Below are 26,274 nucleotides of genomic sequence, written 5' to 3' on the forward strand. Positions count from 1 at the left end.
GATTGAAATGAACAAGATTTTGGTATAATTCTTAGGGAGTTATCCTAAGTATCTAAAATTTAGCACCTTAGTTACAATTAAATCAGTCAATATTATAAAATATGAGTATTAAAGACTCTTCTTATTTTCATCAAAATGACTTTATCTTTTTTTTTTGGCCGTGCTGTGTGGCGTGCAGTAATTCTTAATTCCCTGACCAGGAATCAAACCCATAACTCCCTGCATTGGGAGTGTGGAGTCTTAACCAATGGACTGCCAGGGAAGTCCCCAAAATGACTTTAAATGTTGGGAAAAGTTTACTTTTTATAGCCTTATAGTTAATGAAATTGAAATTTTTTTATCACATGCAACTATACAATTAGGAAAATATAAAATTGGGAAATTTGATTAACTTAAAAAGTTAGTTTGGCATATCTGATAAATTGATAGATTACCACTGTCAAGTTTTATTGGTGAGTCTATATCTATTGTTGTCCTCAGATAGAGCCTTTGCAAAGATTAGTGTAAAATTGAAAAAAATACTCAATGTTGAAAACTGTCATTGTTGAGGTTTTTATGTAATCATTGTACCTGTGTCCAGTTTTGAATTAAAAATGCACAGTCCAAAATCATTTCTGTTATCATTTTTGGAAGATCTAGCATTAGCTTTGATAGTTTAGCATTAGTATATGTGAAATGTTTATTTGGCTAATTTATTAAAAGATGTGTGTTAAAGCTTGATATTTATGCAGTATTTAAATATATAGAGTATATTTGAAATAAATTCTCCAGATTTTTGTATAAAGGATTATTTAAATGCTCAAAATGATTACTTAACAATTAATCTCTAAAAAAAAACATTAATGAAAGATTCTTATTTTTATTACATAATAACCAAGTTTACCTTCAAATCATTCATATCAAAATTATACTAGCTTGGCATTATATAATTAAAAACAAATTCAGTAATTTCAAGAGATGTACGCTTTCCACCAAATCTTTTGTCTGTTTTTATGAATTATTGGTTGTACTATTAGTAACCTGGGCAAAATGGAGAATAGGTGGAGGCACAACATTTCTCCTTCAAGAGGAAATGATGTATGGATAGTTTGGGATTATAAAGAATTTCCCTTGAAACATTTGTGTTTGGATATGGCTTCTTCAGTAGTTACAGTTTTGAAAATTTCTTTAAAGGACAATTTGGGACTGTAGATAAAATATTTTGTTTCTGCAGAGTTAGAGCTTTCTGAGCAAATTTTACTCAGACTTGGAACCTGGGCTCAAAGAGAAGCCTTCAAAGTTAAATTGTGACTGAATAGATAGTGAAAAACCATCCTGAGTATATATTAGTTTGCTAGGGCTGCCATAACAAAATACTACAGACTACAGGCTTAAACAACGGAAATGATTTTCTCACAGTTATGGAGGCTGGAAGTCCAAGATCAAGGTGGCAGTAGGTTTGGTTTCTCTTGAGGTCTCTCCTTGTTTTGGAAACTGCCACCTTCTTGCTGTCTTCACATGACCTTTCCTCTGTGCGTGCACATCCGAGGTGTCTCTTCCTCTTACAAGGACACCAGTTCTATTGAATAAGGCACCCACCCTTATGACTTCACTTAACTTTATTTACCACTGTAAAGGTCCTATCTCTAAATGCAGTCATATTGGAAGTTAGGGCTTCAACATAAGAATTTTGGAAAGACACAATTCAGTGCATAACACAGATGTTCACATCTCTGTTATGCACAATTCAAGAGGGTATGAGACTGGAGACCATGGAGACATCTCTGGGCTGTAAATCTGGAGACACAAGTCTTGTCTTGCCCCTAAAGACATATATTTACATTCCAAAGGGTAAGAGTACAGGATCCTTTCCAAGGAGAATTTATTTAAATTAAGGAGGTAAGGTTTATCTTTCCTTCTCCGGAAGAGAGGAGGGCTTCCATATAGGACTGATAACAGCTGTCCTATATAGGGCCCCAGATTCATATTTTGAGGTTCCTCATCGATAGTACTAAACCTAGTATATGTAGGCTGTTATCAGTCTGATAAGCTGTTATCAGTCTGGCTCTTATTAGTCACTGCACAGGTAAGAATTGAGAATTAGAGTATGGGAAACCAGTGTGGTTATTAAAAGTAATAATTAAATCTGTCGCTGCTCCAGAAACTGTGTGTACTTTCAGTACAATGTGGATAAATATAACTTAACAGACATGTATTAGCTGATGTTTCTTGAAACTGAATTGTTTAGTTCACATTTTTTGGTTATATTATGGTCAGAGGCCTGGGGTTATGAAAACCTGTGTCTTAGAAGCCAGAGTTCAGTCTCAAGTGATTAGATGTTTCCTTTTATATTTTCTCCTAGCCTAAATGGGGCAAATTATCTAAGTAATTCAACTTAAGGTGATAATAAAAAAGTCCACTCCTGTGGGTAGAGGAAATTGTAAATCTAGTAGTTCAGTAGTGAGGTATGAGCTGAGGCAAAAATTGGAAGTTATATGTGAAGAAACCAGACCCTGTAAGTCAGGAAATGAAAATTATTACAAAAGCAGAAACAACTAACTCTGGGTTAAAAAGAAAAAAGAAATGGTGAAGCCCTTTCAAAATTGAACTTTTACAGTTTTTTGAACTTTTTTGTTTGCTAGGTTAATAACTTCTGATAAAAGAAAAAGTAGAGTTTTTAAAAATTTTTATTTTATGTTGGCATATAGTTGATTTACAATGTTGTGTTAGTTTCAGGTGTACAGTAAAGTGATTTAGTTATACATATATCTATTATTTTTCACATTCTTTTCCCATATAGGTTATTACAGAGTATTGAGTAGAGTTCCGTGTGCTATATAGTAGGTCCTTGTTGATTATCTATTTTGTGTATAGTAGTGTGTATATGTTAATCCCAACCTCCTAATTTATCCCTCCATCCAACCCACCTTTCCCCTTTGGTAACCATAAGTTTATTTTCTAAGTCTGTGAGTCTGTTTCTGTTTTGTAAATAAGCTCATTTGTATAACTTTTTTAGATTCCACATATAAGTGATATGTGATATTTGTCTTTCTCTGTCTGACTTACTTCACTTAGTATGATTATTTCTAGGTCCATCCATGTTACTACAAGTGATATTATTTCATTCTTTTTTATGGCTGAGTAGTATTCCATTGTATATATATGAACCACAACTTCTTTATCCATTCATCTGTCGATGGACATTTAGGTTGCTTCCATGCCTTGGCTATTGTAAATAGTGCTGCAGTGAACATTGGGGTGCATGTATCTTTTCCAAGTATGGTTTTCTCTGGATATATGCCCAGGAGTGGGATTGCTTGATCGTATGGTAGCTCTATTTTTAGTTTTTTAAGGAACCTGCATACTGTTCGCCATAGTGGCTGCACCAGTTTACATTCCTACCGACAGTGTAGGAGGGTCCCCTTTTCTCCACACCAAAAGCAGAGTGTTTTTTAAAAATTCATTTCTTTTCAGTCCTCAAATTTTTTTTAAATTGCTAATCAGATACTGCCCACACTGAGATTGATGTATATATACATGGACCATAAGGTATATATATAGTCGGAGAATGCAAAAGCTAAGATTTTGCAGGCTATAAGCATTGGTTTATTAGTGATGTTTTTCTTTTCTTTTTTGCCAATTTCTAATAAAATGAAATTGGAGGGGAGATCAGTTAAAGGCCTTCAGAATAGACAGAGACCAAACTAGAATAGTAGTATTAAAGAGGAAATGGATTCCAGTGATTGTGAAGGTGAATTGCAAGGACAGTTGGATACTATAGGAAGCAAGGACATGAACTTTTGAGTGTAGATGATGTAGGAAATGTGGATGGGGGAGCAACTTTGAAAGAGAAGGCAGTTTTAATCAAAAGATGGTAGTATGAGTGTAAACAGGGACTTGTTTCGAACATTTTTTTCCGAAGGAATTGAGACTTGAGCATTCTCTTGAGTTCAGTGAGTGAGCCAGGGAAATGAACCCATTAAGGATGCAAAGGAGAAAGGGGGAAATTTGCAGGACAAAGTTCTGGAGAAGGCAGGATGAAGATCATAGTTTTCTTTTTAAAAATTAACATTTATTACTGTAAAAATATCTAATGGTACACCCTCTTCATTATTCCAGTCCTGATAAAAATAAGAAAAAAAATTATGAGTTGGAATTTTGTTATCAAAACTCATACTCCTCATGGTGAATATCATAGTATTTTTTGAGGTGCTTATCAGTCTAGGATTGTGCAGTAGCCTTCTGATGGTTCTTCTTACTCTCAGTTCTACTATGTGTATATTCCTCACTACAGATATTATAGTGTTCTTCCAAAATGCAATCAGAAATTATGAAATCTTCTTTAGAGTAAATTGCTTCCCCTAAGTGATAAAATCCATATTATCTTCATGATCTTGTCACATTTTCCAACAGTCTCTGTTCACTGTATAATCTACATACCAACCGCAGTAAGAGAATTCCTGATTTCTTTTATTTGAGGTAGACAAAGTAAATCTCTGTTCTTGGCCAACAAAAGAGCTCAATAAAATAAATATGGTTCTACCGCAAAGACTAAAATTAGGAATATATATTAATATATTAAAGATTTTGTCTGTATATAATTTGCAATGATCTGCCAGAAATTCCTTACATAGACTTAATTGCCAGATTAATGCCCTGAAGTGAAAGTAAACGGTGCATGTACATATAATAAGAGCTAAGGACTGTAGTGATAACCCCAGGAGGCAAACATTTCAGAGTTTTACTACCTCATTTCCTGATTTCAGAAGCCAAGGATAGAAACTGGGGGGTTTTTGTAAGTGGTCCCATTCAGTTTTTTTCCCCTTTTTCTCTGGATTCTAGGAACATTCACTTTAATATCTAGTTGATTTTTTAAAAATCTAATTGTACCTAGTTAATATCAAACTTTCCTCAATAAATCATTATAGACACAGTCTTTGCGTCCATGGTATTGTGGGCAATTCAGGGATGGGCAGAGAATCTAAGTGTGCCTTTTTCTGCCTACCTCTCTACTCGCCTAAGCAACATATCCAGTGAGTTCTCAGAGGTCACCAGCAGTAAAAGGAGCAGGGTTCCTTGGTGGAGCTACCCCAGGAGAATGTTAAATTGCTGGTTAATCTGCAGAAATCCTGGGGCAGGCACTATACTTCTCACATCAATGGTTAGTGGGATGATGCTGAAATATTATTGAGAAGGACCTTTTGAGAAGTCTTAGAGACACCCAGGTGACTGATATTTGGGGTACAGAAAAAAAGACTGGATGGAAAGTAGGGAGAACAGACTAGTTATCTTCAACTAGGACAGTGAGAGTGGGAGCAGAAAGGAGTTAAGAGATACAGGACATTAGAAAAGCAAAGGAAGCAGAATTAGGCACATAATTGCCCATAATCTTATTTTTTCATTTATTAACTAAAGCTATTCAAAATCTATTAATATACAGAACTTTTGTTTTTACTTGAAATAGTGATTAAAGATTTTGGTTGTAGTGTATCTTTTTTTTGGATTTTCCCCAATATCATTTGGGTTGTACCATCACTGGAAATTTATAAGGATTTATGTGATTTAGCTGATTGCCTTTGTGGGAGTCCGTGTTGTTAAGTGCACAGACTGAGCCAATTGGCTGAGTTGAATCCCAGCACTACGTCCCAGCTCACCACTTTTTGGCTGGGTGACCTTGGCTACTGACTTAATCACTCTGTAAATACTTCCTCTTTAAAACTGAGATTAATAATAGTGTCTACTTCATAAAGTTGCTATGAGGATCAAAGGTGTTAATATATGAAAAGTATTTAGGACAGCGCCTGGCACATAGTAAGCAAGATCTAAGTGTTAGCTATTGTATTTACTTTGCATTGACTGTAGTACTCAGACAATACATTCCTTGAAGCAATCCTTATAATATGTGTTATTAGGAATACAGCATACTCTATTTTGACTTTTACAGGGAATATATGCATACGGTAAAACAAAACTGTCCAATATGGTAGCCACTAGCCAGTTGTGATGATGTAAATTAATCAAAATTAATAAAATTAAAAATTCAATTCCTTAGTTGCACTAGCTACATCTCAAGCACACAATAGCCACATGTGTGCAGATACAGAACATTTCTGTCTTTGCAAAATGTTCTGTTAGAGCCGGCAGATAGTGAAACTTCCCTCCCATTCCTACCCCCAAATCCTTCCTCCCAGGGGTAATCCCTGTTACAGGTTTCTTGCACAGCTTTTCATGGTTCAGACACACAATTTTTTTTTACATAAATATTATATAATTTGCACTGTACTGTGACTTATTTTTGTTTGTTTTAAAATACACTAACTGTATTGATTTTTTATTGATATATAATTGACATAACACTTCCTAGTTTTAGGTGTACACCATAATGATCTGATATAAGCATATACTGCAAAATGATTACCGCAATAAGTTAATATCCATGTATTGATTTTTGGAATATGTCAGCTCCCTACATTTAATCAATTAACAGTTCAAAGATTTAGAGCATATTTGGCTTAGGAAGCAACAATTCAACTATAAGAAATACGCATCTTGTTATATTTGGGAGCAGGTGTAAGGAATGATCTACTTCAGTTTTCTTTCTTGTGTGGCACATGCTACCCACAGATGTGAGTTAAGCGAGTTGAAAGTGATCATCTCCCATCAGCATGGCCAGGAATTCTGTAGCTCCTGTCCCCGTATCACAGAGAGCTCCTGCGCTGTGGGAAAACCCTGCATAAATGCTGGGGTCACTGTGAAGATATCTCATTATGGGTTGGGAGGCCTGCCCCCGGCCACTCCTAGGCTGCGGAGAAGGGGACCCGGCGGTCCGCTTGGACGGCTTCCCCTCCAGCCGGAGGAACGCGAACACGTTCGCCCTCTCGCGGAGAGCGGCGCCCCCTGTCGCCCGGTCAAAGAGGCGGCGCGGGCTCGCGGGAGGCTGGGAACATGGCGGGGAGGCCCGCGGCCACCGGCACCCCGCCGCCGGACCGGGACCGAGCGGCGCCCAATGTGGTGGCGTGGATCTCGCAATGGGCAGACGACCACCTGCGTCTCGTCCGGGTACCGCAGACCCGCCGGCCGGGCAGGTGGTGGGCGCGGGCCTGAGGGAGACGCGTCCTGGGGAGGCCCGGGCAGCGGACCCGCCGGGCCGGGGAGGCATGGAAGGCCGCGGGGGAGCAGCTCGGGGGCCGCCCGGTCAGGGCAGCGTGTGCGGGGCCGCGGGGGCGGTTGGGAAGGGCCGGGCAGACACCAAAGCAGGGCATGTAACTCCATAGGCCTGGGGAGAATGGAGGAGTTTATTTCTTTAATGCAGTGAGAGGCCATTGGAGTTCCAACAAAGGGCGGGGGCGGGGGGGAGGGAGGCTGCACTTTCGGCGACTAGACAAGAGAGGATTGTGGTGATTCCTTTATTTCTAACAAAGAGAGGAATAAAGGGGGCTGCCTGCTTCGTGAATGGTGTTGGAAATTGCTGATATAGAGGAGTTGGGATAAATGAATTGTTAGGGAAATCTAGGGAGCTTTTTGCACGTGTGAACTTGAGGATGCCTATGAGACCTCTAGATGGAGATGAGTGAACTTGAAGATGGTCATTAGACTTCTAAACGTAGCTGTAGATGTTCTAGGCAACTGGAGACAGGAGTCATGTATTGAAGGGAAATCAGAACTGGGCATATAACTTTGGGAATGGGCTGCATAAACCTTGAGTAGTATTTAAAGCTTGGATGACGTCTTGGAGCCAGTCAGAAAAGCTCCTGAAGAAGCCCTAGAACTGAGACCTGGGGACCTCTCTAACATTTAGAATTTGGGGCCTGAAAAGGAGGTCAGCAAAGACTAGGAAGGAACAGACAGGGAGGAGGAGGAAAATCGGGAAAACCAGGTGTCCTGGAAGCCAAGTGAAGAGTATGTGTTCAGATGGAGTGATTAACTTTGTTGAATTCTGCTGGGAAATTGAGTAGGATCATCAGCTTTGCAAATACTTTGCAGCCAAGCAGCACAAGAGCCAGGACCGTATCTGTTTTCACTCACCAGTGCAGCCCAGTCCTTAGAGTAGTAAATACCACTTAGTAAGTGCTAGATAAATATTGGTAGCATTAATGCAATATATATATGTGAATATGCACACACATATATGTTAATTGACAAGGCCTTGGTTCTTCCAGGTAAGCAGGAAGAGATGCATTGATTATTACAAATTAAAAAATAACCTCATCAGTATTGGGGAGGAAACAGTGTTAAGTTAGCAAGCACATGGATAGTTCATTCCAAATAATCCAATCATGGAATGTACCCTTGTGTATATTTTCAACTTCATCTCTTATATGCTTAGTTGTATTTATTGAAGGAAAGCATGTTAGATTACCACTGTTGAGGGAATTACAGTATCCTTATTAAATTAATTAAACTCCCTTAGGTCTGTTTCAGTTTAAACGAAGCACTTCAAAGGTATCGCTAAGTTTTTCCCAACTGTTTGCAACATGTATTTCCCAAGTGCTATATTTTAAGGTTTTGGTGATAAAGTTTTCTACCAGATACTTAAATTCTGCCTGCAGACTCAGGGTTATAGAGTTCCTGTGGGTCTTGCAGAAGAAGTAAGTATTAGACTAATTCATGCATTCAGGGAACTCATGGTTAAAGCAATACAATCAATAGAGAGCAGTACCATATTATGTATATTACTACTGTGTGTGCCAGTTTGGTTGGAGAAAAAGGGGAAGATTAATGGGCGGGTGGGTAGTTAGTTTTTTTGGAAGAAGTGGACCTTTAGTTGAAGGATATGCCTTATTTGGGCAGTTAGGTACAGAGAGGATTTTTTTTTCTGCCTTCTAATTAGTACTTTCACTATTGTGAATAATAATTAGGATTAATCATTAAATCTCTTTTTGAAGAACATCAGCACCGTAATGGCCATAGCTGGAGTAATGTTACTTCTAAGAAGTGTTCGACTGGTAAGTTAAAAAAATGAAGGAGACATTATGATAAGCACCAGACAGTTAATTTTTCTCACTTCAAACGAGAAAGATGATATCTCAAGCAGTGTATCATTTTGTTATTCATATTAGAAGCTTTTAAATAGTATTTTAGAACAATGAACATATTTTAAGATGTTGGTTTGAAAGTAACACATCCACAGGATTTTATGGAAAGTAATTGCACAGCCTGTATTTCCATAATCATTTTTCTTCCTGCTTAAAAAGGAATCTGAAAAGGATTTAATTTGCTAGAATGGTGTAACCACTAAATTTGCATTTCAGATGTTGAAAACAGTCAAAAGTGTTTCCTATGGTGGTATTAAATTTAAATCGCCGTTGAATTATGTCCCTTAGAACTAAATAATTTATGCTTTCATTTAGTGTATTTTTTTGCCCTTTCAATAATGTATTAATAATAGACATTGTGGAGATCCATTTGATAATTCAAGATTTACAAGTATTTTTTTAATACACTTTATTTTTATCATAGGATGTAATTTCAGTGTCATGTTCGGTGTCAGTGTCATGTGTCATCCAACTGCGATGGATATATTGCTTCTATATATATTTATTTCCTACACTTATCTCTATATTGTTTTGTATTATCATTGACTACACCCCATTACTTTATCATACTATATCTTTTCCAACTGTTGCCTTTTCACCCAGACACCAATTTCAAAACTTTTGTCTCTCTTTTCCCTTCTTTTTGTTTTAGTGCCTTGCACTCATCTTTTTAAACTGAGAGGTAATTGACATACAGTGAAAGTATAAGTTTAAGATGTACAGCATAATGATTTGACTTACATACCTCATGAAATGATCACCACAGTAAATTTAGTGAACATCCATCATCTCATATAGATATGAAATTAAATAAATAGAAAAAAATTTTTTTCCTTGTGATGAGAAGTCTTAGAATTTCCTCTCTCAACCACTTTCATAGATAACTTACAGCAGTGTTCATTTTAATGTTCATATTAATCATGTTGAACATTACATCCCTAGTACTTGTTTATCTTATAACTAGAAGTTTGTACCTTCCAAGTTCCCCCTTCCCCTACCCCCACCTCTCCTAACCATAAATCTGATCTTTTTCTATGAGTTTGTTTTTGAAGTAAAATTGACCTACAACACTGGGTTACTTCCTGTTACACAACGTAGTGATTTGATATTTCAATACATTTCAAAATGATCACCACGAGTCTAGTTACCATGTCACCATACAAAGATATTGCATAATTACTGACTAAATTCCCCATGCTGTACACGTCATACCTGTGACTCATTTATTTTGTAACTAGAAGTTTATCTCCTAGTCCTATCTCCCTTACCTATTTCTTTCCTTCCCTCACTCCCCTCCCCTCTGGCAACCACCTGTTTGTTCTCTGTATGTATGACTGTGTTTCTGTTTTGTTGCATTTGTTCATTTATGTTTCAGGGTCCACGTATAAGTGAAATCATACAGTATTTGTCTTTCTCTGTCTGACTTATTCATTTAGCATAATACTCTCTAGGTCCATCCATGTTGTTGCAAGTGGCAAGATTCCATTCTTTTTATGGCTGAGTAATACTCCATTGTATATATACATACCACATCTTCTTTATCCATTCATCTATCGATAGGCATTTAGGTTGCTTCCATATCTTGGCCACTGTAAATGATGCTGCAGTGAACATGTGAGTACATATATCTTTTCAAATTAGTGTTTTCGTTTTCTTTGGACAAATACCCAGGAGTGGAATTGCTCAATTATATGGTAGTTGTATTTTTAATTTTTTGAGGAACCTCCATACTGTTCTGCATAGTGGCAAAACCAATTTATATTCCCACCAACAGTTCACGAGGGTTCCCTTTTCTCCACATCCTCACCAACACTTGTTATTTGTTGTCTTTATGATAATAGCCATTCGGACAAGTGTGAGGTGATATCTCATTGTGGTTTTGATTTGCATTTCCCTGATGATTAGTGATGTCGAGCATCTTTTCGTGTGCCTGTTGACCATCTGTATACCTTCTTTGGAAAAATATATCTTTAGGTCTTCTGCCCATATTTTAATTGGGTTGTTTGTTTTTTTGTTGCTGAATTGTATAACTTCTGTGTATATTTTGGAAATTAAGCTCTTATTGGATATATCACTTGTAAATATCTTCTCGAATTCAGTAGGCTGCCTATTTGTTTTGTTGACAGTTTCCTTCACTGTGCAAAAGCTTTTTAGTTTGATGTCCGATTTGTTTATTTTCACTTTTGTTTCCTTTGCCTGAGGAGGCATATCCAAAAAAGTACTAATAAGACTGATGGCAAAGAGCATACTGCCTGTGTTTTATTCTAGAAGGTTTATGGTTTCAGGCCTTACGTTTAAGTCTTTAATCCATTTTGAATTTATTTTTGTGCATGGAGTGTAGTCCAGTTTCACTCTTTGACATGTAGCTGTCCGGTTTTCCCAGCACCATTTATTGAAGTGGCTGTCTTTTTTGGGGTGGGGGGGGTCTTGAACTCATTTTTAATCTTATATTTAATAGGCTCTTTCTTATAACACCTCCATGATTTTGTAAGTCATTCATTTTTAGCCTATGTATATTCTTCTAGAATGGAGCTTTTGAAACTTTAGTTCTTTTTGTTCTACTTTTTTCATTTTCTTATATTTCTACATTCCATGACATATCTGTATTTTGAAGTTTCCAAAATTGCCAAAATATTAAATTATCTGATTAAGAGTTAAGGGGAAAATAGTGCTGAGGGATCATTTCTCTTATTAGCCCTTAAAAAAACACATGAATCAATTAGAGATCATTGTAAGTTTTTCGTTATTTTTAGTATATAGTTCAGTACTTCACTTTGGTAATATTAAAAGCAGCGTGTGACGGACTTCCCTGGTGGCGCAGTGGTTGAGAGTCCGCCTGCCGATGCAGGGGACATGGGTTCGTGCCCCGGTCCGGGAAGATCCCACATGCCGCGGAGTGGCTAGGCCCGTGAGCCGTGGACCCTGAGCCTGCGCGTCTGGAGCCTGTGCTTCGCAACGGGAGAGGCCACAACAGTGAGGCCCGCGTACCGCAAAAAAAAAAAAAAGCAGAGTGTGTTACTGTTTATTATGTTCACTTTTATTCTCACTGACTTTAATTCTTTTTTTTTTTCTCATTGACTTTCATGTCCTAATCCTGCTTATGTTAGGTACGTCATTGACTTATGCAAGTTATTCAATTTTATATATATATATATATATATATATGTAGTTATGACGTTATTTATTTTAGACTTAAGTTTGGTGTCTTTTTCTTAGATTTTATGGTTTTTGATAATAGTGATGAGAAGAGCAGACTAAGGAAGAGAAAAAGAACATTGGAACATTAGGGGATAAAAAACTCTGTTATAGAACAGTTGGAGATGTTTAGCTAGAAATAAGAGAAACCCCAATCAACAGTGGCTTAACCAATTAAAAAGTTGATTTTTCTCATGTCACAAGAAGTTTGGAGGTTAGAGGCTGCTAGCATTGCTTCCCCGACTCAGTAACATAGAATTTAGGTCTGTCTGATTTTCCTTGCCTTTCCTCATGGCACAGATGGCTGCTATAGCAGGCTGCTCAAGGCAGGAGGAGAGGAAAAAGGAAGGAAGGTGCAAGCCGCATCTTTTCCTTTTGTGCAAAAAGCAAAAATGTTCCTGGAAGCCCTCTGTAGACCTTTGCTCACATCCTTTTGTCACATGGCCACCTCTAGCTGGGGAAAGTAGGCTGGGCAAGTGGCCGTTTGGCTTTTCCACCCCATACAGAGCATGTTGGCAAGGGAGAATGGGTTTGGGAATGGATGTTGCATTGATATCTTGCCACAAGGAGCCTTGATAATTCCTCTCCAGCTTTCTTTTTGGATTGCTGGTTTTCTCTCCTTCTTCTTCCCTTTGAGAGTTTATCAGTTTCTCATATTCTTTCAGTTACAGATTGACAATTCCAAATTTCGTATTTAAAAAATAAAAAAGATTATTAAGTTTGGTACTGTGCTGAGCCCTTTATATATATAATTTCATTTAATAGGTAAAATAATTCTGTGATAGAGGTATTCTTATGCCTAACTTTTATAGATGAGGAGATGGATGGTCAGAGAAATAACTCTGACAAGATCATCCGGCTAGTACATGGCAGAACTGGATTTCATATGACATCTTCCTGAATTTAAAACCCTTATTATTTTCTCTTCACTGCGATGCTTCCAGCTTTTGTCTGTTTGCCTTTAGGACTGCCCTTCACCCTCTGAAGCTTGGGCCTAGCACCCTTGTTAGTGGGATCATCTTTCTGCCTGCTCCGGAGAGCAGGCTGTGTTTATCACAAACTCAGGATTTTTTTGTTGAAAGATGTCTTCCTCAGGTGTTCCTATCCTTTCCATTTTGACCCTTTAGCACTTACACTTTATATTAAACCTATTCATGTGTTGCTCTATAGTTGTATTCTGGTTTTATGCATATTGTCTTTTCCTCTTCCAGATGATGCGTTCTGTGTCACAGAAATGCTGCACTGAACTTTTGGCTGTTGAGGGATTATTGGATTCCTCCCATCATGAGGTAGATGCAGTGGGATCTGCCTTTAGAGGTTCTTCACATAGACTGTGAGCTTCGTGAAAGTAGAACATTGGGTTCTACGTTTTTCCATTTCCTCCCCTAGCTCCTTAATAACTTCCAAAACTCCAAACATCAGGGCACACTTTTGCCCTTTTATGTGTATCCTTTAACGAAAACACCTCAATTTAAAGGATGGACCTGTAGTAGTTGAAGACATCTTTAATGTCCCTCTCTACTCCTTCTAAGTCTTGCTTCCTTGGGCAAAATACTCTTGGTTTTCTCAGGTGATGTAGTTTCCAGGCTCTTTACCATCTTTTTTCTCCTCTTCTGGCTTTGTTCCAGTTCGATGAAGTCTTTTATGAAATATGACACCCAGAACAGCCAGATAGATTCCACTTAGAGCCTGATTTAGAGTATTCGCTCCCTCACCTCTCTTGTTCTGGATCCTGCTTCTAATAATGTTGCTTTGGGTGGAACTTTGCAGAGGGGAGTTGTGGGGGGGCTGGGCAAAGAGGAGAGGGAGTTTGCACTTTTTGTTTTTGGCAGCCTTGTCACATTTTCACTCATCTTGAGTTCACAATTAACTAAAACCTGTAAATCTTTTCCATATATGCTGCTTTATTCTCTTCTATCCTTTAGTTTGGGAGGATACAGGGGCAGACTTTTATGTTGTAGCCATTCATTCTAATTGTCAGGATCTTTTTTTTTTTTTTTTTTTTTTTTTGCGGTACGCGGGCCTCTCACTGTTGTGGCCTCTCCTGTTGCAGAGCACAGGCTCCGGACGCGCAGGCTCAGCGGCCATGGCTCACGGGCCCAGCCGCTCCGCGGCATGTGGGATCTTCCCGGACCAGGGCACAAACCCATGTCCCCTGCATCGGCAGGCGGACTCTCAACCACTGCGCCACCAGGGAAGCCCTGTCAGGATCTTTTAAAATACTAACTCCGACTTAGTATTCATACCCTTCCAAGCATCAGACCTGCTGATGTTCGATCCTTACGCTCTCATTCAAGTCACTGGTGATCGTATTAAACAGGAGAGGATCCAGGTCAGAGCCCTGTGGCTTACTCCTAGAGTTCCCCTCCCATTGACATTAACTCATCAGTGCTACCCTAGGGATGTCACAGAACCATATTGGGAGCCATCTATGTGGATGTTTAGCCCACATTTCTGTGTCTTTCCCATAAACTTTTCATAGACAACTTCTGTCAGGTGACTCACTCAAACTTTTCATGTGTGTTTGATTTAGGATTTCTCTTCCCTTTTGTTTATGTTCTGCATATTCCACATTCTTGAATGAATGCTGACAATACATACCTTCAGAATCTTTTTCCTCACAGTGTTTTCCCCAGAAAAAGCAGTCACCTCCTTTTTATCTAGATTCACCAGTTGTTAACATTTTTGCCATGGTTGTGCTTTCTCTCTCTCCCTCAGTGAAACCATTTGAAAGCAAGTTGCAGACATGATGGAACTTGTCCCATAAGGACTTCATAGTGTACTTCCTAAGAGCAGGGATATTTTCCTACATAGTCACATTAATATCACAGCTAATAAATTTAATATTTTTGCAGTAATATCTAAAATCCAGTTCATATTCATATTTATCTTCTGAAAATATCCTTTGTAGCTGTTTTTTCCCCAGTCTAAGGTTCAGCCCAGGATCACACACTGTATTTAGTTGTCATGTCTCTTTAGTCTCCTTTAATCTAGACTTTTATCCCACTTTATGTTTAATTTTTGTCTGTCATGACACTGCCATTTTTGAAGAGCCCAAGCCACTTGTCTTAGAGAATGTCCCACAGTCTAGATTTGTGTTTCCTTGGTAGATTTAGTGTGAACAAGAAGGTGACGGTGTATACTGCTTCCTGTTGTGCCACATCAGGAGACTCACAGTGTCCGTCTGTCCTAGAACGTTATCACATCTAAGATAATTAATAACCCCTTAGCATCATCTAATACCCAGACCATATTAAGAGTTCCTTGATTGTCTCAGTGGTGTCTTTTTTCAATAGATGATCTGTTCGAATCAGGATTCAAATGGTCCATATATTGCGTTTGTTTGTTATATCTCTTATGACTCATTTATTTTATAACAGTCTAGAACCCCACCCCCATTTTTTCCCCTTTACGCCATTGATTTGTTAGAGTAACCAAGTCATTTATCCCATTTTTAACGTTCCACATTCTGGATTTGTCTGCTACAATATTTTTCTTGTTTGAAAAAAATTTTTTTTAATGTTTAGACCAACTTCACTATCTTAGGAAGTAAGATAGTATCTATCTTACTATCCTTCTGCCTGTATGAGGTTCTCACCCAGCCATGATTATGAGTTAAGGTTATCTCTATAGTACTGTTAATATGGAAGACACAGGTATAAAATGTTGACTAACTCCAAGGTGTTAGGTATTTAAATAAATTCCTAATGTTGGCCTTTTGGGAGGGGCCTTTTTCTCCTATGAGATAAAAAACAAGGGAAAAAACCTTGTTGATTAGTAGTCAAATTTAACTTGCCTCAGTTTTGGTTAGGTTCTCCCAGCAGTACCTGCATGAATAGATGGTACATCTATAGTGTAGGATAGTGACTCTTTAGCCAGATTTGTGTGGTACCATGTTTAGACTCACTGCTTTTTGATGGATTGTGTCATATTTCGAGGATGTAGGCTTTTAGAAATTAGGAGTCTGTTTAATGTTCTCTATAGAGTAGCTTGAAATAGTAAAATAATGACTAAATATTTCTAAATAATGTTCCCATAAACACTTTGTGTTAAATCTTATTAAAATTTTAATATAAAATTAAGAACCAAATTAAAAATTTCCAGTGGTTATATCTTCTTTAAAATGTTTAGAGAATTTGACATGCTTAATTTTAACATGAAAATGGTAGTAAAATGTTATATTTTTCTCCTTGTAAATCAACAGACATCAAAATTCACAAGTCCTTCAGATATTCCAGTAGAATTTATAAGAAGGAATGTTAAACTACGAGGACGACTACGCCGAATAACCGAGAATGGTTTAGAGATTGAACATATTCCCATTACTTTACCTATTATATCTTCATGGAGAAGTAAGTAAGGTGCAAAAATAATAACACTAAATAACTATTTTAATGTTCCTTTATTAGAAGTTATTTTAAAAATAGCAAAAAAAAGTCATTTTAATTTTTAGTAACTTTCCATTGTCTATGAGGGAAAGTCCAAATTCTTGACTTACATACAAGAACTATTTAATTTGGCTCTAGATTTCTTTTCTTCCTTCCCTCCTTTTCTCATTCAACCACTCAGTGGTTCATTCAGGCATTCAAGCATTTATTCCACAAATATTGAGCACATGTTATGTTCTAGGTCCTATGCTAGCCGTACGTGGGGAGTGAAATAAACAAGACCACTCTACCCCTTGGAGCTTATAGTACAGGTGGAAGATGGGCAACAGACAAATGAAAAATTGTCCTGAGAGCGCTGAAGAAGAGGGTCAGGGTATAGGATGAGAATTATAGGAGGTTGTATGAAGGGCGAACCTACATATATAGTAGTCAGAGAAGGCCTCACTGAGGAGTTGCTATTTAATCAGATACCCGAAGAATGGGCGGGGGCTGGCTAGGAAGAATATGTGTGGGGATGAGTTGGCTCTTTTGGTAAGCACGTGAAGGCTCGTCTGGCCAGGGCATAGGGAAGAAGGGGACAAGAGACACCAAAGGAGGCTGGAGAGCTGGGCAGAGTCCATAGCTTTGCTGCTGCAATTCCCATTTCTCCCTGCTTCATGGCAAAGCCCCCAGCCACACAGACATGCCTGCTGCTTCCATGTGTTCTCATGCCCTGGGCATAGTTCTTTGCCCAGAGTGACTTGGCTCCTGTGGATTCTTTAGGATCTAGCTCAAATGTCAGCTCTTCTGTGAAGCTCTCCTTAACTCCCAAGCAGAATTAGCCTCTTTCTTTCCTGTCCCCCAAGCAATTTATACACACTGCAATTAAAGTACTGAAACACATTTTCCTGTAATTATATATCTAGGTTTATATTCTTCTATTAAACTGTGAGCCCCTGGTGGGCAGGGAACTTTTCTTATCTATCTCATTATTTACAGTCCCTAGAAAAATAATTGTTAGCCAGCAGAGACTTGGCAAAATTTGTCAAATGAATTAACTGAGTTATATTTAAAGATCTTCTTAATATTATTTTACTGTTTTGAAGAAAGGGATTCTTATTTCTTTAGCCTCAGATGAATGAATATCACTCTGTTCAATTAGATAGGGCTGCAAAGGAATAAGATTAATTTTTTTTCCCCAGACATACCTGAAATGATTGACTTCTTTAACAAATCAAACAGTATTTTTCCCTAAAGAAAGATACCTGAGATGTTTATTTGGCCATTTAATGGCCATTTAATGGCCATTTCAGCTCTAAGCATGGTTTATACTTCATAAGTCCTCTACCTTCTCAGTTGTTGTAATAATGCTACAATAATTTAAATCTCTCCTGTCTGAAATAGTGATGATTCTTTAGTGCTTAGACAGCAAGGTCATCACTTGTGATTGTCCAGGCTGTACATCGTACAACTTCAGGGATGGTATTCAGTGGGAATCTGCCCCAGAAGTCGAGCAATGCCACAGCACTCTAATTGCCATATACACATATTGTTATTAATGGGTTTCATATCAAATAAAAATGTTTATCAAGTTGGTACAAACAATCAAAATTTTAGAGCTGAAAGGAAACTTACTTTTCTCCCCCACTTATTTAAATATTTTCTATAGAAGTTAAAGGCCATGTATGAAGCCATCTACCTAACAGTTGATGAAATCAAAGGTAGAAAACAGATTTTCTGCTACCCAGTCCACAACTTTATGTATACAGATGCAAAAGTTAAAGAAACAGACATGTCTTATTCGTCCCAACAGATGATAACCAGTACAAATGTAACGGTAGTGTTAATACTTTTTGTAACTGACATAAATTGTTGATGTTAAAGAGATCATTTTGCATTTTCATTTGTTAAACCTGTTTACTTATAAAATGGTTGTAGAACTAGAAGGTTGCTTTCCAAGCACTATTTTGACTGATATAATAAGATGTTACAGCATAATCTTTTTCATTTAAAAATAGCTGTTAATTGAAAGCTCCTTATGTTCCTTTCACTATTTTTACTACCTGGCCTGTAAGATAGAGATGGACTTTTATTTTTTTTAATTTTTTTAATTAATTTATTTTTTTGGCTGCGTTGGTCTTTGTTGCTGCACACAGGGGCTACTCTTCATTGCGGTACGCGGGCTTCTCATTGCGGTGGCTTCTCTTGTTGCGGAGCACAGGCTCGAGGTGCGCAGGCTTCAGTAGTTGCAGCACATGGGCTCAGAAGTTGTGGCACGTTGGCCCTAGAGCATGTGGGCTTCAGTAGCTGTGGTGCATGGGCTCAATAGTTGCAGCACGTGGGCTCTGGGGAGTGCGGGCTTCAGTAGTTGTGGTGCGCAGGCTCAGTAGTTGTGGTGCATGGGCTTAGTTGCTCTGCAGCATGTGGGATCTTCCTGGGCCAGGGATCGAACCCGTGTCCCCTGCATTGGCAGGAGGATTCTTAACCACGGCGCCACCAGGGAGGTCCCAGGGATGGACTTTTGATTTTATTGTAAGGAAGGCTAGGATTCAGGCTCCCCAAGTTAAGGCCATTCTAACCAAAAAGATTTAGCTCAGAAAACTACATCAGAGTAGAGTCTGTGTGGTGTAGTAGAATGTGTATTGGCATGGAGAGCTTGTGTTCTATTTCTAGTTTTGGCTTATGGTTTCCACCACCATCAAAGAAGAGAATTATAATATTTCCAAGACTCCTTCCTCATGAGTATTCTGTAATATCCCTTCCTTCCATGCTCTTATCTTTGGTGTGTATGATGAGGAGGCAAACACACACAGAGCTGAAAATTTTTATGAAGCGGAACTCTTAGGACACTTCATTTCTTCAATAAATGTTTACTGAATGCCTGCTGTTTTGTCACAGTCTCAGTATATAGTGGCAAACAATGGATGTGATCCTACAGTAGTCACAAAACCTGCAGTCTAATGAGGATATTACTCAAAGCTTCTTCTATCCGGGGATGGTAAAAAATAACCTTTTTGACGTATGTGATACTCCTGTCTCGTGAAATTGTCCATTGTCATGAATTCACTTATAATGTTTTCTAAATTGAGGGTATAAATCAGTTGTTTTTCTATCATGTACTATCTTTATAAAAACCTTAAGAATATTTAGTTATGAAGTTTCCGACCCATCTGATGGAACAGAAATATAGCAAACTCTGGGCTTCCCTGGTGGCGCAGTGGTTGAGAGTCCGCCTGCCGATGCAGGGGACACGGGTTCGTGCTCCGGTCCGGGAAGATCCCACATGCCGCGGAGCGGCTGGGCCCGTGAGCCATGGCTGCTAAGCCTGCATGTCCGGAGCCTGTGCTCCACAATGGGAGAGGCCACAACAGTGAGAGGCCCGCGTACCGCAAAAAAAAAAAAAAAAAAAAGAAATATAGCAAACTCCTTAGTGGTGATTTGCTTCCATATTCATCTTACGTCTGCCGTTTTTTCCAGGTTCCCATGGTCTTTCCCTTACTTGACATACTCACTTCCTCTTCCTCCTCCTGCCTCTCTGTTCATTCTGCAAAACCCAAGTCCTGCTCTTGGGCTCTTCCACTGGAGCCCATGTTGCTGTCCCCTTATAACCTTTGGCATCATCTGTGTCATCCAATACAGTATGAATTAGGCTTTTTTAAAATATGTGCATAAAAGATTTGTTGAAGAGCTGGTAAGATAGAGGGATTCACATAAAGCTAAAATTAGACATCATAAGCATTAAAAGTTGCATCTCCTTTTTCAAAAAAATCTCAACTGTTTGGGCAAAAATATATGATGTATATCCTTATTCAGTAGATTAGTTCTTGGAAGATTTATTTTTAAATTTTTATTGGCCGCATCATATTTTAAATGCTTAATGGGGAATTGCTAATTTTAAAGGAATCCCAATGACCTTTTGTGAAGTGAAGAATTAGGACATTAATACTTCAGGTTGATAGTGTTGACTTAGATTCATGTTTTTGGTCCCCCAAATTTTGGCCTTAAAGACTAGAGGATGTTTTATTGGAAGACAGCTGGTGTTGATGGCAGCATTAAAGGATTGAAGAGAGACCGCAGAATCTTCAAGCTTCCCTTAACTCATTACGTACCAATGATTTAAATTCATCTAGTCTTTATTATATGTTCTGCCTTAATCTAATTTGTGTATTTACTGTGCCACAGATTTTTCTAAGGACATAATCCTACTTACACCTTTTGATACTTATCTAACTGAAACTCTAGGACAGGTTTCAAGAACCCATGCCCTAAAGAAAATGTTTTTCTATCATCAAATAATATTGTGGCAAACTTCTAGGATATCTTCCTGAACTCAAGTATTACTTTTTCCCTAGTAATTAAATGAACTTAACTTTATACTTTCAGCTACTTGTATAAGAGTTTAACATATGTTAAATATATAATTTCTTTCAAAAAAAAGTCATTAAGATTTTTTTTTGTCAGCCATTATCCTTTATGGAAAGTTATAAACTTTTTCTGCAATAAAATCCTGTTATTAAAGTTTAATTGGTTAAAATTTTATCAAGAGTTTGCCCAGACTTTCTTATCACTATGTTACTTGGGTAATAAATTGATAAAATCCTGTCTGGAAGTCAGTTTTGTAAAATGTATATTAAAAAAAATAATGTTGATATTAATCAATATTTATTGAGATGGGAAAATATCCTCAGTACATTAAGTGAAAACGCAGTTTATACAGTCCTATTGGTCGTAGGAGCTTATATCATTGAACGACATATCTTGTAGCATTACGTGTATGTGTGCAGAGAAATAAATCTGGCAGATTTTTTTTTTTTTTTTTTTTTTTTTTTTTTGCGGTACGCGGGCCTCTCACTGCTGTGGGCTCTCCCGCCGCGGAGCACAGGCTCCGGACGCGCAGGCCCAGCGGCCACGTCCCACGGGACCAGCCGCTACGCGGCACGTGGGATCTTCCCAGACCAGGGCACGAACCCGCGTCCCCTGCGTCGGCAGGCGGACTCCCAACCACTGCGCCACCAGGGAAGCCCAAATCTGGCAGATTTTTTTTAAAAAGGTAAATTGGTTAAACCCCACATCCTGTTCTGGATCTTACTGAAATGAGTTTTTGAAATTTCCATCTGTTACATACTTGTATTGTTTTAAAAGACAGGTTGACTATAGAAATGAATGGATCTATATCTAGATAGTCTGGGTATTTATAAATAAACATAATATATCCAGTTGTTTTTTGGAGCCCAAATGACTTTGGAATTTGCTTTTGCAACGTGGTATTAAAGCTAAAACTCTCTTCTACCTAACCCTTTTAGAAGAGCCGTGTGGTGCTTTGCTGGTTAAGTTGGCTGGAGTAGAACTCACTGAAACTGGGAAGGTGTGGTTACAAAAAGAGCTAAAACCTTCCCAAGTAGTATGGTTCCAACTTCTTGGAAAGGAGAATTCAGCACTCTTTTGCTACCTTTTAGTGAATAAGGTAAGTAGTGTGAAGAAATAACTAGCAATATTTTATTCTTATTATTTAATACATAAACTCGTCATTAATCAGAGCCTTGAATATATAATGAGACTGAATTTTTTTGTCTTTTTAAAGTATGACTCACAGTGATTATGTATAGAGAACTAGATGTTTCATATATAAATTTTGCTATAAAATTTGTTTATTATAGAAAAAATTGTGTTTATATGTTTATTATAGAAAAAAATAGAAAATTTTAAAAAAGTTAAAAAACTTCGAATTATTATTGACTCTGGACATTGCCAGTTTAAGGAGTATCTTATACATTTATTTATGGACATTATATCACACTTGTTATTATAAACCACTTGTTGAGTGCGACTTGTCAACTGAAAATTGCAAAGAGCAAGGGTGTTTTCCGAAGGTAAATATTGCTCATTCTGCTCCAGTACCTTGTAGATAGGTATGCCTTAACATATAAGTCTTTGAACTCTAAAAACATTGAGCATATTTAATACTACTGGGCATATTTAAATTGAGCCTATTTAAATACTATTCATGATCAGTAGTCAGTCATCTGAAGACATTGCCTCAGAGTTTCCTTACCTTTATGACTGGCCATTAGCCATTCTGTAACTGCGGATGCCTGAGAGCTTCATTACTGTTGCCCTGTCACTGTCTTGAGTCCTTCGATGTGCCTTCTTCCAAATTTCTTTTGGTGGACGATTACTGAAAAAAGAACATGGAAAAATAAAATAGTTGAAATGTTATTATAACAGGATTAAGGGTAATTTTTCTTACTTTTAAAGTTCCTTATTATGTAACAAACAAGAATAATCTGAAGAGAAAAATAACCTCACATTAAAGTGATTAGAATTATAACTATTTTAATTATTAAAGCTTTGTGAATTATTAAGAGAACACCTAGTGAAATCCATTAATTTTTGCATGTCCAGATCACATTCAGTTCTTTCAAAATAAGAATTATCCAATACTGATTGGTTAAAGCATCTTACACTTGACTAAGTTGATAATACAGAAGTATATAAAAGATCCCAAAGGCCTTACGAAAATATTAACTTCTCTTTTCAGTTGAGGAGTATATATTATTTATCCTCAAAACCCCGCTATGGAATCATTTTATTCCCTTTTACAGGGGGGACTCCGGGTAACCAAGTAGAAGAACCGGTATTCAAGCCCAGCTCTTCCTGGCTTCTGAGCCCACACTTTACCTTATCTGTCTTTACCTTATACTCTTTCCTAGAAGGTGACCAAATTATGTTTTATGCAATTTCGGTAATTTACTTCTGTTGAATTTTACTGTAGTGTGAGGTTGAATTTTAATTATTTTTATTTTGGTTCAGCTCATTAAATTTAAAACATTGAGACAAATATGATAATCCCTTTAAAACTGTATTTCTTAGCCGCTTATCATCATGTACCAAAAGTTACTGCATTTAAAGGAACAAAAGGTTACTTTATTCCTTTATATAGTCTTAGAAAATGTTTCCTACTTTAAATTTTTAGTTTTCACATTAAAAAAATTTAACTGTGAATTACTTGTCTAATGAAGCTATAAAATTACTAATACTTTGTTAAAATTAACCTTGTTAAGTTAAAATCCCACAAGGACTATGGAAATAGCTAAGCAGGATCTCCTTTACACTGTAAATTAGCGAGAAAAGAAAAATCCCATTCATCTGGTTTCATTAGGCAGTGAGGTATGAATGAAATTTCCTGAAGGGTGAAGATTCAAGGGCCAGGACTATTTTTATGTTCATTATTTTATGGGACATCTTTTAAAAATGTATTTACATGCCAGTGCCTTCCTCAAACACTGGACTTCTGAACCTAAATTAACAGTTCAGTGATGATTCATTTCATTTTGCATTTGTCTACTTTTTAGTTTCGTTACTTTTCTTTGGTTTCTCTTTTGCTATGGCCTCCTGTCATTTTACCTATCTGGTGTGTGCTCCATTTCCCCTCCAAACGACAACAATAAAACCAAAAAACCCTTTTCGTGCTTTATTGCTTCTGCACATTTTTGGGTAGGAGACCAGTGAGCCTGTGGAGAACTATATGTTATAAAAGAGTGAATTGTCTTTGAGCAATGGTCTCTTCTAGTAATGAAATTCTTGGATTTAGCATTAACTGTTTTAAGCTCTTAAGGACCCTTTTGCATTTATATTTTTGACTTTTATTTGGAGGACTCAAGTTGCAGAATGACTGATTTTAAAGTAAATGAAGTGTTACAGGTATGCTAGTAACTTTATTAAATAATTGGCTTGTGTTATTTTTTTATTCAAGGGTAGATATTTTAGTGTGAGTCTGAATGAAGAAATTTTGAGAAGAGGCCTTGGCAAAACTGTTCTCGTTAAAGGGCTAAATTATGATTCTAAAATCTATTGGAGAATTCACAGAAACTTACTTAAAGCTGAATTAATAGCCTTAAAAAAAGGAGAAGGAATATGGAAGGAAGAATCTGAAAAAGAAAGTTATTTGGAAAAATTCAAAGGCTCCTGGAGAGAAATATGGAAAAAAGACAGTTATTTAAAAAAAATTGGATCAGATTTCAACTTGAAAAAAGAAAGTTATTATGACAAATTTAGAAGGACTTATGAAACATGGAAAGAAAACATGAATAACTACTCCTTAATACTGAAGTTCAGAGAACTTCTGAGTCGCATACACTTTCGTAGAAAAGGATGAAATATTCCAAGAGATCTGGAGGTGACTTACTCCCAAAAGAATAAAATATAATGGATAAATATAATGAATATTTTTCATTGAGTTGAAATGGGAAATTTCCCCAAATGATTCTAATGTATTTAAATATTTAAGAGATGATTCTTATAAATGTAATATCAGAATAATTTAAATAAATTGTGATTAATGTAATATCCTTTTAGGAAAAATGAAACGCTCTGTAAAAAGTTATCAGGTTGAGGGCGATATACATGTAGTGATAATATATGAAGAGAGAGTTTAACTATTGGCCATTGTATTATTTTAGTCATTTTGGGCAGCCGTATTTAACTTTTGTTTAAAGAGAGTATTTGTTTACTTTTGATTACTTATAATAAAGGGACTCTTTATGCATCATGTCTGAGGCTGCTCTTTTCTCTCCACTACTTTATAACTGCTTGTGAATTTGAGGCAGAGCTACAAGAGAAGGTCACTTAGACCATTTTCTACTAGTAAAGAGTGACATGGGCTTCCCTGGTGGCTCAGTGGTTGAGAGTCTGCCTGCCGATGCAGGGGACATGGGTTCGTGCCCCGGTCCGGGAGGATCCCACATGCCGCGGAGCGGCTAGGCCCGTGAGCCATGGCCGCTGAGCCTGCGCGTCCGGAGCCTGTGCTCCGCAACGGGAGAGGCCATAACAGTGAGAGGCCCGCGTACGGCAAAAAAAAAAAAGAGTGGCTTATTTCTACCTGTTGTTAGATGAGGGGGATAATCCTGAGGACAAAATCATGAATGAGCCGAGGATGGCAGCACACAGGATAAAAAGAATAGGGATGCCTTCTGACATTGTCGAGACCCTAAGGGCTTGAACCCTCTTGCTTCCCAATTTCTTACCACGCAAGATAGTAAATTTCTTTATTTTTAAAGCCAGTTTTAGTTGGTTTGAGGATGTGATATACACACATACTTGCTGCAAAATCCTCCTGACAGTATAAGCTTTTTTCACAACACCAGCAATAATCCACCCACAATGTCTCCAGAAGTTTTTCTTTTTTTATAATTATTTTATTTATTTATTTATTTATTTATGGCTGTGTCGGGTCTTAGTTGCAGCACACGGGCTCTTTCTTGCAGTGTGCAGGCTTCTCTCTAGTTGAGGTGCGTGGGGTCAGTAGTTGTGGCGTGTGAGCTTAGTTCCCCTGCAGCATTTGGGATCTTAGTTCCCTGACCAGGGATCGAACCTGTGTCCCCTGCATTGGAAGGCAGATTCTTTGCCACTGGACCATCAGGGAAGACCCTCCAGAAGTTTTTCTTAATGATTTGTGACACTGACCAAAGTCAGAGGTATCATCTGGTCTAAATAGTTGACTCCTGTCAGAATCAGTAATATAGAATGAAAAGTTTACTGCTGCTACCTGATTAAAACAGGAAACTGTTGCTTTCCTATTTAAAACATTGCAAAGTAGATTTCTCAACATTTTCTAATTAAACAACATTAATTTTTAGTGAGGTCTCAAATCTTCCAAAGATACTTTTTGTGTGTGTGACTTTATTTCATCATCTTTGGGG

General features: G+C 37.6%; 1 protein-coding gene across 3 annotated transcripts; it reads left to right on the plus strand.

The window, feature by feature from the left end:
• Positions 1 to 6,905: 6,905 nt before the first annotated feature.
• Positions 6,906 to 25,124, plus strand: C4H3orf33 (chromosome 4 C3orf33 homolog). Of its 3 annotated transcripts, none has more exons than XM_070045494.1 (5): positions 6,906 to 7,064; positions 8,865 to 8,924; positions 16,414 to 16,561; positions 21,880 to 22,040; positions 24,330 to 25,124. In XM_070045494.1, the coding sequence occupies exons 1-5, from the start codon at positions 7,008 to 7,010 to the stop codon at positions 24,729 to 24,731; spliced, it is 828 nt and encodes a 275-aa protein (XP_069901595.1). In that variant the 5' UTR covers positions 6,906 to 7,007; the 3' UTR covers positions 24,732 to 25,124. The 3 variants fall into 3 exon arrangements, with proteins under 3 accessions (XP_069901595.1, XP_030698225.1, XP_030698226.2); XM_030842365.2 differs by having other exon boundaries at positions 6,906 to 7,038; XM_030842366.3 differs by lacking the exons at positions 6,906 to 7,064; positions 8,865 to 8,924 and adding an exon at positions 12,267 to 13,498.
• The last annotated feature ends 1,150 nt before the right edge of the window (positions 25,125 to 26,274 follow it).

This window comes from Globicephala melas, chromosome 4 (assembly GCF_963455315.2).
Source record: "Globicephala melas chromosome 4, mGloMel1.2, whole genome shotgun sequence".
NCBI lineage: Eukaryota > Metazoa > Chordata > Mammalia > Artiodactyla > Delphinidae > Globicephala > Globicephala melas.

Bases quoted from the DNA above. Each gene is read 5' to 3' on its own strand.
- C4H3orf33 (XM_030842365.2), top strand. From the start codon at position 6,925: ATGGCGGGGAGGCCCGCGGCCACCGGCACCCCGCCGCCGGACCGGGAC. The intron at 8,925-16,413 runs GTAAGTTAAAAA...GTAAATCAACAG, and splicing joins TTCTAAGAAGTGTTCGACTG to ACATCAAAATTCACAAGTCC. The intron at 16,562-21,879 runs GTAAGTAAGGTG...TAACCCTTTTAG, and splicing joins TATTATATCTTCATGGAGAA to AAGAGCCGTGTGGTGCTTTG.